The 11957-nt window shown below is 37.2% G+C and overlaps 1 protein-coding gene across 1 annotated transcript; it reads left to right on the forward strand.

Annotated features, from left to right (window-relative positions):
* Positions 1–1371: 1371 nt before the first annotated feature.
* LOC136001753 (protein FAM240B-like) lies at positions 1372–11193 on the forward strand. Its single transcript, XM_065656378.1, has 3 exons — positions 1372–1494; positions 7016–7164; positions 9636–11193. Exons 2-3 carry the CDS (start codon positions 7019–7021, stop codon positions 9766–9768), a joined length of 279 nt encoding a protein of 92 aa, XP_065512450.1. The 5' UTR covers positions 1372–1494; positions 7016–7018; the 3' UTR covers positions 9769–11193.
* The last annotated feature ends 764 nt before the right edge of the window (positions 11194–11957 follow it).

Below are 11957 nucleotides of genomic sequence, written 5' to 3' on the forward strand. Positions count from 1 at the left end.
TGAAGCAGTGAGCTAAAGAAATTTTCCAGAGGACACAAAGATTGTCATCAGCACAGGGGACTGAATTTCAAAGGCAAAAGAAATAGATAACCTGAAGGACTGAAACAGAAAAGTGACCCAAAAGGCAGGTCATGAACTTGGGATCTAATTAAAATTTCTGTTACAAGCTGGAGCTTATCAATTGGAAAAAATACAAGGAGAACTAGGTGGGTGCATTAATCAGTTAAAGAGTGTTTGTGAGCATGTTACATCTCTGGAAAAGGTAAATGTGATTCTAGATTCAAATGGTTATATCCAAACAAAATAAGTATGCGTATAAGATACTAGTACTCATCTGGAATATGACATACAGTTCTCATTGTCTGTGTTCAATAAGAATGCAGAGAAAGGCCATGACACCTATCAAGAAAGTGAGTATGAGAAGAGTCCAAAGTCCTCAACCAATTTATCTTGAAGGATAGAGAAGCTGATTTCTGCCACACATACCATGGAGCCAAAGGAAGGGTAACTTGTCTCTTGAGTAAATGAAGGTTGTAAATTAGAAGAAAGCTTATAGTACTTTGCACAGAAAGGTTCTGGAGAAACCTTTCACCTGAAATACCTGGAGTAAGAAGCATAAGTCATTTCAAGATGAAACTTGCCAAATTATCAGAGGGGTTATGCAGTCGGGTTAATAATAATAGGTAAGAGCAGGAAGTCATTCTCTGTCTTCTCTCCCTTTGTCAGAGTAAGTAGCACCTTACTTCTCTGTGGTTTTCTGTTCATCTAGTGGCATCAGTGGAGAGAAGAAGAATCTGTCCAAGAAGTGGAAGTGCTAAATTCTGTAACAAATTATATACGCTATGATTCCAGCTTGCAGCTGGCTGAGTTCAGATTCCTGTGCTATCCAGCGTATTAACAGCTTAGCTGGATTCTGTCATGTAGCCTACCAGGTGCTCTTACAGACCAACACTTCAAAAGGGGCGAAAAAGAAATCTATTTATCTGCCAGTCACTCAGTAGCACAATCCTGAGACAAGCTGTGTTATTCAGCATGTTCTCTTCACATCTATCAGTTTTCTTGGAGAGGACAGTACTGAATTCTTGCAAGTCATATGGAAGTTATGTTCCAGTGATCTGCACTTGTCAAAGAATAACTGTTTATCCAGAGCCAAGTTATGACATCAGAGGCACCTGCCAAAAATTATAGCACAGATCAAATGCGGCATTCAGAGTTTGTGCCCTGGAACTGACTGGTCATTCCACTTGGTGTGTTGCAGACTTCACGAAATGAAACTGTGGGTTTGGGTTTTTTCCCCCTGCCATTAAAATAATTCATAATAGCAGATGTCATCACTCCCAAAAAAAATGAGTGACGGATGAAAAGATTTCATCAGTTATTCCTGGCAGTTGGAGTCCTCTTGAAAAGGGGAACTCAGAGGTAAAACTGACACTATTCAGTAATCACTCAAGAAATCCATACTTTGACAGAAGAGGAAGCTGCTATACAATCAAAGTAAGAATTTATATTCTTGTATTTTGGCCAAAATAAGATTTTCTCTTCCTATCTTGCCTAGAAATACATGCATATACAATTATTTTACTGTTTAAAAATAATGTGAATTTGAATAATGTTTTCTTCATCTTCCCTCCATGACCTTGAATTCTGTATATTATGGTATACCTCATTGGAAGATAATCTGATTCCTGTCTGTTTTATAAAATATCAGAGGCATTCTGCCTTTGTTTTATTTTACTCTAATCTTAACTTCAGCTATTAACCTGGTATTTTTTCCTGTGTCTGTTTTTTGTGTTACTAGAACTTCTGTATTACACATACTTCAGCTGAAAGCAAAACCCCCATAAAATGAACGTGTAAGGGGTTATTCATCCTAATGATGCATTAATCAGAGTAATTTAAAACTTTTTAGAACATAAACCATAAACAGGTTTTGAACTTATGTACTGTACTGTAATAATTTTATAATGCTGGAAAATGTTCTATGCTTAGGCAAACAAACTCCAGTGAAGGGCAAAAGGAATAGGAGACTAATTAGTGGCCTGACAAAGATAAAATAGCTCATACTCATGATATGACCCAAGGGACTGAGTCCTGTTGAAGTCAAAGATAATATTTCCATTGTTTACAATGGTCTTAAAAAAGCTCTGAAGTGACTGTGGAAATTCTTTCAGAAACATGCTCAAGTTCAACATTAAAATTGGCTGAATCCTCAAATTCATTGAAAGTATAAAAATTAGCCCTAACTCCACTTTTTAGAAAGGAAATATTTTTAAATACATAAAAAACATTCTTGTTCAATGTTTTGTTCTTTCAGCAAATATTTTGGAAATAAAATAAATAAATTTGGTCTAGTAAGACCAAAAAAAAAAAAAAAAGAGAGAGATTGGTTTCTTTTTATTAGCTAAACATTTTATGGATCATTTGGATTAAAAGTTACTTTGACATTTTTCACAAGATATGTTCAGTTAACATCTTTGCTGAATGCACTAAAACATTTCTTACTAAAAAGTAAAAGATTTTCGGAGAATCTCATTGTATGTACAAGTATTATCTCTCTATATAAAATACTGAATTTTGAAGACAATGGCTAGCTCAAGATATGTATTAAAAAGAAAGACTGAAAAAGGGAAAAAAATTGCCTCCTGAAGTTTCAGACAATATTGTCCTCTTTTGTTTGTTTAGTTTTGATAACGATTACTAAAAATAGCTCTTCTATTCAAAACATCAAGTGCCATTTATGACCAAAAACTTTCTCCAGCAAGAGTCCAAAGTGTGTAGAAGATAAATTCCTTGGATTAGATACTTGTTCAAACCCCTTTTTGTACCTCAGTGGAGGTTATCTGAGATTACAATAATTCAAACTGGGTAGACCAGGAAAAGGCTAAGATCAGAGCATTTGGAAAGACACTAATTTAACACATTCAGCCTGCAGACGGGATTAAAATACAGAAGGTTGTACCACTACCTGTTTCTATATTAATTTTGTAGCAGTGAATAAAAGTTGTGAATATAATAACTCAACTAGAAGCAAAATTTCTTCTCCCTTGGACTGGAAAGATCTGTTGAGGAAAAACTACTCATCATTCATGCTTTGAACCTCCTTTAAATATGCTCTGAGACAGCAGCTCAAAGAGTTTAAAGCAACATGCTGCATGTAGATGCTATCTGCATTTCATGAGTGATTTGCTGTCTTACAGATTGCTGCATGGCAATGTGATTTATGGTTTGATTACAAATGTAGGAGATTTTTCTTTTACAGTGCTGTTAATTTTATCTACTATTACTTCTTCTTGTGGACATTCCCAATAAATTAATAATTTGTTACACATAAATTAATTCCCATAAATGAATGCTGTAAAAAACTCTTTCATGCATGCATAGACATTTTTCTGACAGTTAAGTTTCAGAGCTATCAAATACATAAGCCACTTTAGCCAAGATCTAGTTTTATCTTTATTTTAATGTTGATTTATCACCTTGTCTCCCAAAAAAAGAAGTCAACTATACTTTAAATGGGCAGGTAGGACTGCACAACCCGTAGAAAAATAGTCCCTCCTCAGCTCTCTTAGTTGAAGATTTAATAAGAGACTCTGCCTTGCACCAGTGTTGTGCACATTTTAGTAGCCCTGAATGGGAAATGTACTGCAGAAAGTTTCATAACATATATTTTCAGTCCATAAACAATATTTACACTGACTCAAGTCTCAGAACAAATAATTGTGAACCATGGAAGTGTTGTTGTTGCTTATTTCACTTTCATATCCATGGAAAAACTTGTTAAAACAACCTGCCATTAGTAAGAACCTCTTTTCCTTGCTCACTTACCACCCAGGTAAAACTGATGGAGTGACTCTAAGAAAGTGTGCTTTCTACTTGAAGAGAAATATAACTGTCCTACTAGTTTCTGAACCCTGAGATACCTGAGGAAAAGAATCAAGAACAAGTTTGCCAGAATTAAGTCCATTTGTTAGTGTAACTCCAATTTACGTTATTGGGACATCAAAAAAGAAAACAGAAAATCTATTAACAACAAGAACAACAAAAAAAGATATTTTCTGGAGCAGTGATGAAGAATTTGTTTGATAAAAAGAAAACAAACCTAGAGAATTAGTCAGAAATCCAAACCAAGCTCCCAAGTAGAATCTTTCAATTAGAAAAAAAGAAGGTATTACATGGTATACATGAACTCTAATCTGTATGCATGGATGTTGTAATGCCAGGCTCAGAGAAAGGATGCTTTCACACATAATAGCACAAGAGATACTGGCTAATAATGCCAGACAGCACCATCTTCAAAAGTCTTACATCAAGAATGTTTTAGCAAGGACTGCGGCAATACCGTGTGAAATATTCACTGCCACTGACATTCCTGTGAACTTTATCAAGTCAAATGTTCTTGGCTTGCAAAAAGTCCCATAGACATGCCAGACTAACATATGCAGAAGTACCTCCATCTCTGGGGAACCTGTCTGACCACAGCTTGTTCCTCTGAGTGAAGCAGACAAGATTTAAGGCAGCCAAAACCCTCACATGGCCCCCAAAAATCTAACCAATTTAGACCTCATATGAAGACTGGAGGTCCTCTTTGTACAACTTAAATAGCATCTAGTAGAAGTTTAATAATCATAAAAACTTAATCTCTAATGAAAGGTTAATGTGTTATGGCAGACTCTTACATGAGGCAAAGTATGATAAGGTTTGGAGGGCAAACCTACTCAGACATTTTGTCAGCAGCTTGCACTTGGCATCTGAGGCAACGGGATAATTATCTGAAGAGTGTCAAGTGGGCAGCTACTACTCATAGAAGAGCCTTTAAATGGTGCAAAGACCCTGGTGACCTGCTGGTCTTGGAATGATGAAATAATCATATTCCATCACTCGCTGTAGCAAGCTATTACCAGAGCATTTATTCTAACACTGCTCAATGCCAATAGAATTAAGATACAGATAGGGCATGTGCTAGTGTGTCTGTGACATTCATAGTTTTTTGTGAGATGAAGCCTTAAATGAAACTGTTATTTAGGGGCCTCAAAGTGAGACAAAAGATCATTAAAATATCACATGTATTCCCATTTAGACCACATCACTGATAAGCAAAGCACTTTTAGCAAAAGGTGGTAGTAGAACTGCTATATCCACAGCACAGTAATGACTCTTGCTACATCCTGCTGTGCTACATCTACAGCATCTGCAGTCCACAGCAAGGGAAACACCAGAAAACTTGTTTGCCTCAGAGGAAAATATCTGATTGTGTTGGTGATATTGCAGTTCTTGCTGACTTGCTGTGGAGAGGGCCAGTATCCTAACCACCCAAGCATGTCTGATACTCCATCACAGATATTATATGGACTGATCAGTTCACACTTACTAGTCCAATTGGGCTGTACCAGTCTTTAAGCAACTCAACTTTCCTGTGGAAAACTACTGCATCTGGAAGTGGCATTTTTCTTTTTGTTAAGCATTTTTTTCAGTCCAGTCAGACTTAGCACTGAGTTTGGCAAAATTATTTGATATTATTGATCTTTCTAAAAAACAGGTCTGTGAAAATTATGCCAAATCATAAAATATTCAATCTAGGAAGATGTCAAGATCTTACTTATGTGCCCTTTTAAAACTTCATGAGTTTAAAATACAGTATTTGATAGGAAGACATTACATGTCTGCCTTCATTGTGTTGTATCTAACTGTCCTTTTCTTTTTCTCTGATCTTCTGCTGACAGCATTGCAGAAATCAAAGGTTTCATCAGATTGGCCTACATGAGCATAGTCTTCGTAGTATTTATCAAGGATAGTTCATAAAGTATGATGTTGTCTATGAAGCAGACTCACAAGTACATATCAGGGTCTATGAGGCATTAATTCATCAGCATTACAGAGTGGACGGCTGGCAAAAGTATCTAGTGACAGCAGAACATAGAGGAAGACAGGGAAGCAAAGGGATTTCATACAGCCCTCAAATTATGTACTGATCTAGCCATGGAACACTCAGAAACATGATTTTGAGGAGATTTTTTCTTTCTTGCATCATCCCACCGCTTGCTGGAGGGGCTTAGTGGAGGAGATTGATGCAGGAAATCCTGCTTCACAGTTGGGGTAGAAGTATAATGCATTGTTGGTACCTTATTTAACATCATAGCAAAGCAATATTTGGGCAGCAACAAATATAGTATATGATGCAATTTTTCTGATTATTTCTTTTTGGAATAAACAATAGAACTTAACTTTTCAAAGTACCATTTAGATCTGTTAAACAATGTGTATTTGGTAATATTAGCAAGTGCCTCAGTTACATGCTGCAATTTTTAAAAGCCTCCAAGTTTGAATACTATGCATTTAGCAAGGAGAAATTCACCTGATTTCTGTCCTGTTTCACATTTATTGGAACTCATCTCTATGTTTTAACAAGCACTACTTTTAACAGTATTTAAGACTGAATTTTGATAAATTAAAGAACAAGGCCATAACAAGCTCCCCAGGGCTTTGTACTCTGTGTGCTTCAACTTCAGATTTATAATTCCCCTGCATATTTTGTACTTGATATAATTTGGAGTAGTAAAAGGAATCATTTAAGAGCAACATATTTCCCTTAGGTAACAACCATTTATGGTATCTTTTAAAACTGCAGGAAGCAGAAAAAGGGAAAGCCCTTCACAACATTTCGTGTGAACTTCAGTAACAATGGCACTATATTTGAAAGTATGCTTCCAAGTTCTTCCAAAACCACTTAAAATCTCTCACATATTGAGGCGTCCACAATATTTCAGTGAGCTGTGCCGTGAGTAGTCATCAGTCAGGAGCAAAAATATAGGTATACCACTTAACTACCACCCAAGGCCTGTTTCAACGCCTTATAATTTTGCTTCAAGGCAGAGTAAGCATCAGCTACCTCTTCTTCTCAGGTGACATATTCTATTTCAATAGTACTTCATGAGAAAGAAAATGCAAGGGGCTAAGCGACACAGAATCTGCCTCAGTTTACACTCCTGACTGCTCTGACCTCTAAATTGCTTTTCAGAAAATGAGCAAAAATACCAACTTTAGATGCCACAAGATGGGTGGCCGTGATGCAGAAGAGCTGAAGAACTTCTGGGAAAAAATCATCGAACAGCAAACTAAGCAACGAGAAGGTGAAAAGTCTAGGTTAAGCAAAAGCGCCCTGAACAAGTAAGTGGTATTTTTTCTTTTGCACAAGACAGCAAGGCATGTCATCACATGCTTCAAAATAAGGTAACCTGTTATTGTACTGCTTTATTCATAGCACAGATTGTGTTCTGGATCTTTGGCACTTTTCCTCTCACAGCTGCTTGTCTCGTATTTCCATGGCTCTTCTGCATGGAAACTCAGACACCCCTCACCTCTGAACCTCATGAGCATTCTTCAGAGGCCTTGGATCACAGCCACATGAAAATAAAGCACTTTGGCACTATGGCTTGTGACCGACAGAAAATATCAGGATTTTTACCTGGAACTGGTACAGCTACACAAATAAATAAAATAGTATTACATTAAAGAGACAGGCAGATCATTCATTTAATGTGTAGCATAAACAAATCCATGGCATCTTTATGATGTTTAACAGCCTTTTGCATCATATAAGCCCAAAAATAGAAATGGTAAAATAAGATTTTCTTGTCCCGTTAAATACATTTCATAAGCATTCCTGCTATACAACACATAATTCAAATGTATTATCTTTTTTTCCAAAACAGTATAAAACAAGAGGCACTTCTCAGAAAGAGCTGTGACTGTGGCATAGATACTCTGCACAAGTGTCATAGGCTGTTTCAAATAGTTGCTCAACCTGTTGCACCTCAGGAGTTTGAACCAGAGTCCCCCACACACTAAGTGAATCCACTGATTAATAATCAATGGAGAAAGAGGATGAGAAATACCTGTGCCTCTTGCATTTTTCTGATGGGCTTTCCTGTTGAAGTTGACAAAAGTTTCCTCCATCGACTTTCCTCAAAACTGGGACATTCACATAAATTAATTTTACTTCAACAAACTGGCATGTGCTGGGAAGGATCTGTTTCTTTAAGAAAAATTCCAGGTATTCTGACCCTAGTGCTCAAGGAGGAAGATACTATCATAAGTTTAAAGATGAGGAAATCAAAATCTGGGCAGGAAGGCCGTGTGTCCCAACAGAGTCAGATATAGACAGTCCTGCTCTCAGTATCCTACTCAAGCTAGTCAGTAACACTCCCAAAACAAAATCACCAAGTTACTGGAGAGGAAACTTGTATAATAAAACCTAGGAAAGTGTTTAGCTGCACTGGAAACCTTTGTCACCCTAGCTTCACAAAAAAACTACCACAAGAAGATATTGCAAACCAGTTGTAACTAGGGGTGTAGATAATATTTTTGACTTCACAAAGTTAGAAATGTTAAAAACTTTCAACAGGTCTTCTCTGAATAGAAAAAGAATGTAGTGAAAGAACTTTGAATATGCCTGAATTTACACAGTTAATATGTCTTAACTGAAATAGACCCAAGCAAGGTCCTTGACCAAAACCCAAATTATTCACAAAGTGTTCTCTAATTTGAAAAAAAAGGTGCTTTCAGGAGGTAATAGACAGTTTGATTGCAAAATCTACAGGTCCACTACCTCATGTAAGTGGCACCTGGGAGAATTAGGTGGCTTTAAGTAGAGGCAAGTGCTCCCTCTGTGACACCTAGGACACTAGTTGACAAGAAACAACCGTGCTTTCAATAGCAAATTTTTGCTAACTAGTTGAACTGGTTTTTTGAGGTTTAACTACACACACAGGAGAATTGTGAAGCCACAACAGGTTTAAAACACAATCAGAAAGCAAACTCAGAAGCCAAACATTTTCATATGAAACAGCTACCGCTAAGTTATTCTCAGATGAAATTGCTGGCTGCTGTTCTTTTTAACACACTGAATGTAATATAAAAATCCATATATTCCATTATGTATTTGGCATTACTATATGGTATCTAATCTTATAGCATTGCTGATTCAGGCATTTCATAACACTATTTCCTTTGGAAAATGACCCAGCCAACAGTATCTTGCAGTGGTCCCTAGTGATTTGCTCTTTTCTCTCTACTATACTTGTATCTTGAAGCTATGTGGCTCCTCTTGCATGTGACATCAATTCCTCACATTAAACACATACAAGGTCTTCAGAGATTTTGGGTACAAAATGGTTACTTTTTTTTCCTTTTTATTTTCTTCAGAGTAAACCAAAATTGATGTATTTAGAGTTGTGCTTGCTCTTTTCCACAGCAGTTTACAGTAAACTTGGGGGCTCGTAGGCCGTAATTGTATTTTTTAATTTACGCATCAAATGACCTTACTGGATAGACAGTACTTCTATGTGGCTTTGAGAATACCCCAGAGGAAAAAACAGAGATCTTCACACTGACAGTATTTCAGCAGTTGTTTGACCCGTTAGGAATCCAGCAATGTCAACCACTGATAGCATCAGCACTATCCCTTTCTCCCCTGCATTCCCAATCTAGCAAGCCAGAGATATGTGTAGATGGTAAATAAATACAGGACAAGTGCTGTGGTGATGAAAGAGAGGAAAGCTTCAACCCTGCTGAAAAGCCATGGGTACATTTGAAGGATTTGGCTCAGTGCTTGCTAAGCGCTTGTCCTCCCTTTGCAGGCTCCGCCACGAATGGACTCTGCAGCTGGAAGGCCGAGCAAGGCAGATCCAGGCGCACACAAAAACACAGAAAGGACAGATGACGCTGCTGCCCATCGAAGCTCTTCCCTCACCAGATAAAACCGTAGGTTGAAGTTACTGTGAAAAAACAGAAAGCATCAGGCCTGACTCTGACCTTCTTCATGCACCTGTAAAACAGCAGTTATGCTGCTGGACAAGCAAAAGGTCAGAATCTGGCCATTTTCCAGGCTGCTTACCAGAGCTACTAATAAAGTCCTACTGAAATTCAGTGCAAGAATAAGGCCAAAGTACATGATCTTGAAAAAAATGCAAAGGGATAGATGAGAAGCAGACACCCTTAATTCTCCATGATATATTATTACTGCAATGCAGTAGGACTTTCTTATGTAACTCTGCATTTCCAAGCGACAACAACATATTTCTAGGAAAGAGGATCGCTTGTTTAATAGGAATAATACATTCAGACAGCTGCATGCAAAATTGCGCATTTCCATTTACAGAGCTCACAGAGTCTGGCTTAATGCAGATAGAAGATGTTCTGCCTGTCTTGATGAGCCACAGTGAAGGGAATTAAGGATTAGTCTGATCAGCTCGACAGAAGGAGAAATGTATTCTTTAATGAAATCAGGAAAAAAAAAGAATGAGCTTTCCTGATCAACATATAAGAAAATTTACAGATCTTAATCGTTAAATGAGCAGAAGAAAGGATTTTGACTTTCATGGGGGAAGTAAGACTACTGAGGTTGTTATGAACCAGTCTGAGAAATGTCAGAGCAAGTGACTATGAAAGGGAGTCTGAAATAAAAGGCAGTGAATCAGTTCATCATAACAGCACAGGAATGCTTTGCAAGGTGTTGCTTGCCATACCTGGTGTGCACTAATCCAGACACTTGCTGCATTTCGTCTTCTTTTAGGCCAGGTAAAGTACAGGGAGGAGTAACAAAAGACAGGGTAATAATAGTGTCTTCTGTTTACCTATATGTCTGATTGTTTAAATACTACACTGCTGATGAAAATGTACTTGTTATCTCTTCAGTTAATTTCTTTGATAAGCAAGAGAAGAGTCATAAATGTAAACAACTATTTTTCTCTAACAATATTGAGCCAGGTGGAATTTTACCTTGCATCTTTGTTTACACTGAAGAAGTAGATAGGAATACAATTGATAAATTTCAAAAGAAAACAAAAATTAAAACATTTTGACTTAATATAAATGCTTTTTTTATCCTTTTAAAACAACATTTCATTAAAAACACAAAATTTTACAGAATGTTCCCGCCTTTTCATAGTGACATTCTCCCACAGAAAAAAACCACATTATCATAAAAATGTTGTTATTCCATGAAGTATTAAAACAATTAAAACCTTGCAAAATGTTCTTTGGTTATTGAAAATTGGAGGGAATGTAGAATCAGTCTCTTTTCATATAAATCAACCCAAAAAGCAATTGTTTCTTCCAGTGCTTGGTTTTGTTTTGTTTTTCATTATGAAAGCAATGCTGAAAAATAATAAAGTTGTAGCTGCTTTTTCCTTTGCAGACTGGTCTCTTTCTTCTGTGTGCATTTATTTCCTGCTATTCTCTGCCCAAGTCAAACATTATCTCTGGTGAAAAAGATCAAATAGGACCTGAACCTGTTGACACTTACATAAAAAGCACAGTAGTTCATAGTTCTGCAGCAGCCTATTGAAACAGAGAAATGCCAGACTTCCCAATTCTGAAAACCAGATCTATTAAATTTGCTAACTTAGTCATGGCTACCCACATCAGTGCAGCTTATGCCTACTCCATGCCAGTGTGACAGGGGAATAAGATCCAAGAAAAGCTGGCCTGATAAGAATATATTGTTCTTTTACATTTAATGCCAATGTTTTTAATTAGGAACACTTTTGTAACAGTATATCTGACTGTTTCTGAAGTTATGTAAGACACAGGAAAAAGGCCAATGAAGTGGATGCAATCCACATGCAGCAATTTACAGCAACCCCCAGAGAGTACCCAAAAGCCACCTCAGGTCCCTGAGCAGTAGGTTTTCCATCAGGAGCTCTGAGGAGGTCAAGAGATGTGTGCAGTCACTTCTGCTGCAAGCGAGCAGCATCACATTGACACGCTGGAAGGGTTTTGTAAGCATTGTTTGTCTTCACAAGTACTAGGAACCTCGTTCAGTCATGAAGGGGTTTCTGATATATCCACTGCAGCACAGAATGTGTATATCACAAGCGTAAAAGACTAAGATCCTCCCACACTTAGTCAAAAACAGCTCTCTGTGAGTTGCTCAAGTGCATATGCGTTAGTCGTGCTTA

This window comes from Caloenas nicobarica, chromosome Z (assembly GCF_036013445.1).
Source record: "Caloenas nicobarica isolate bCalNic1 chromosome Z, bCalNic1.hap1, whole genome shotgun sequence".
Classification (NCBI taxonomy): Eukaryota; Metazoa; Chordata; class Aves; order Columbiformes; family Columbidae; genus Caloenas; species Caloenas nicobarica.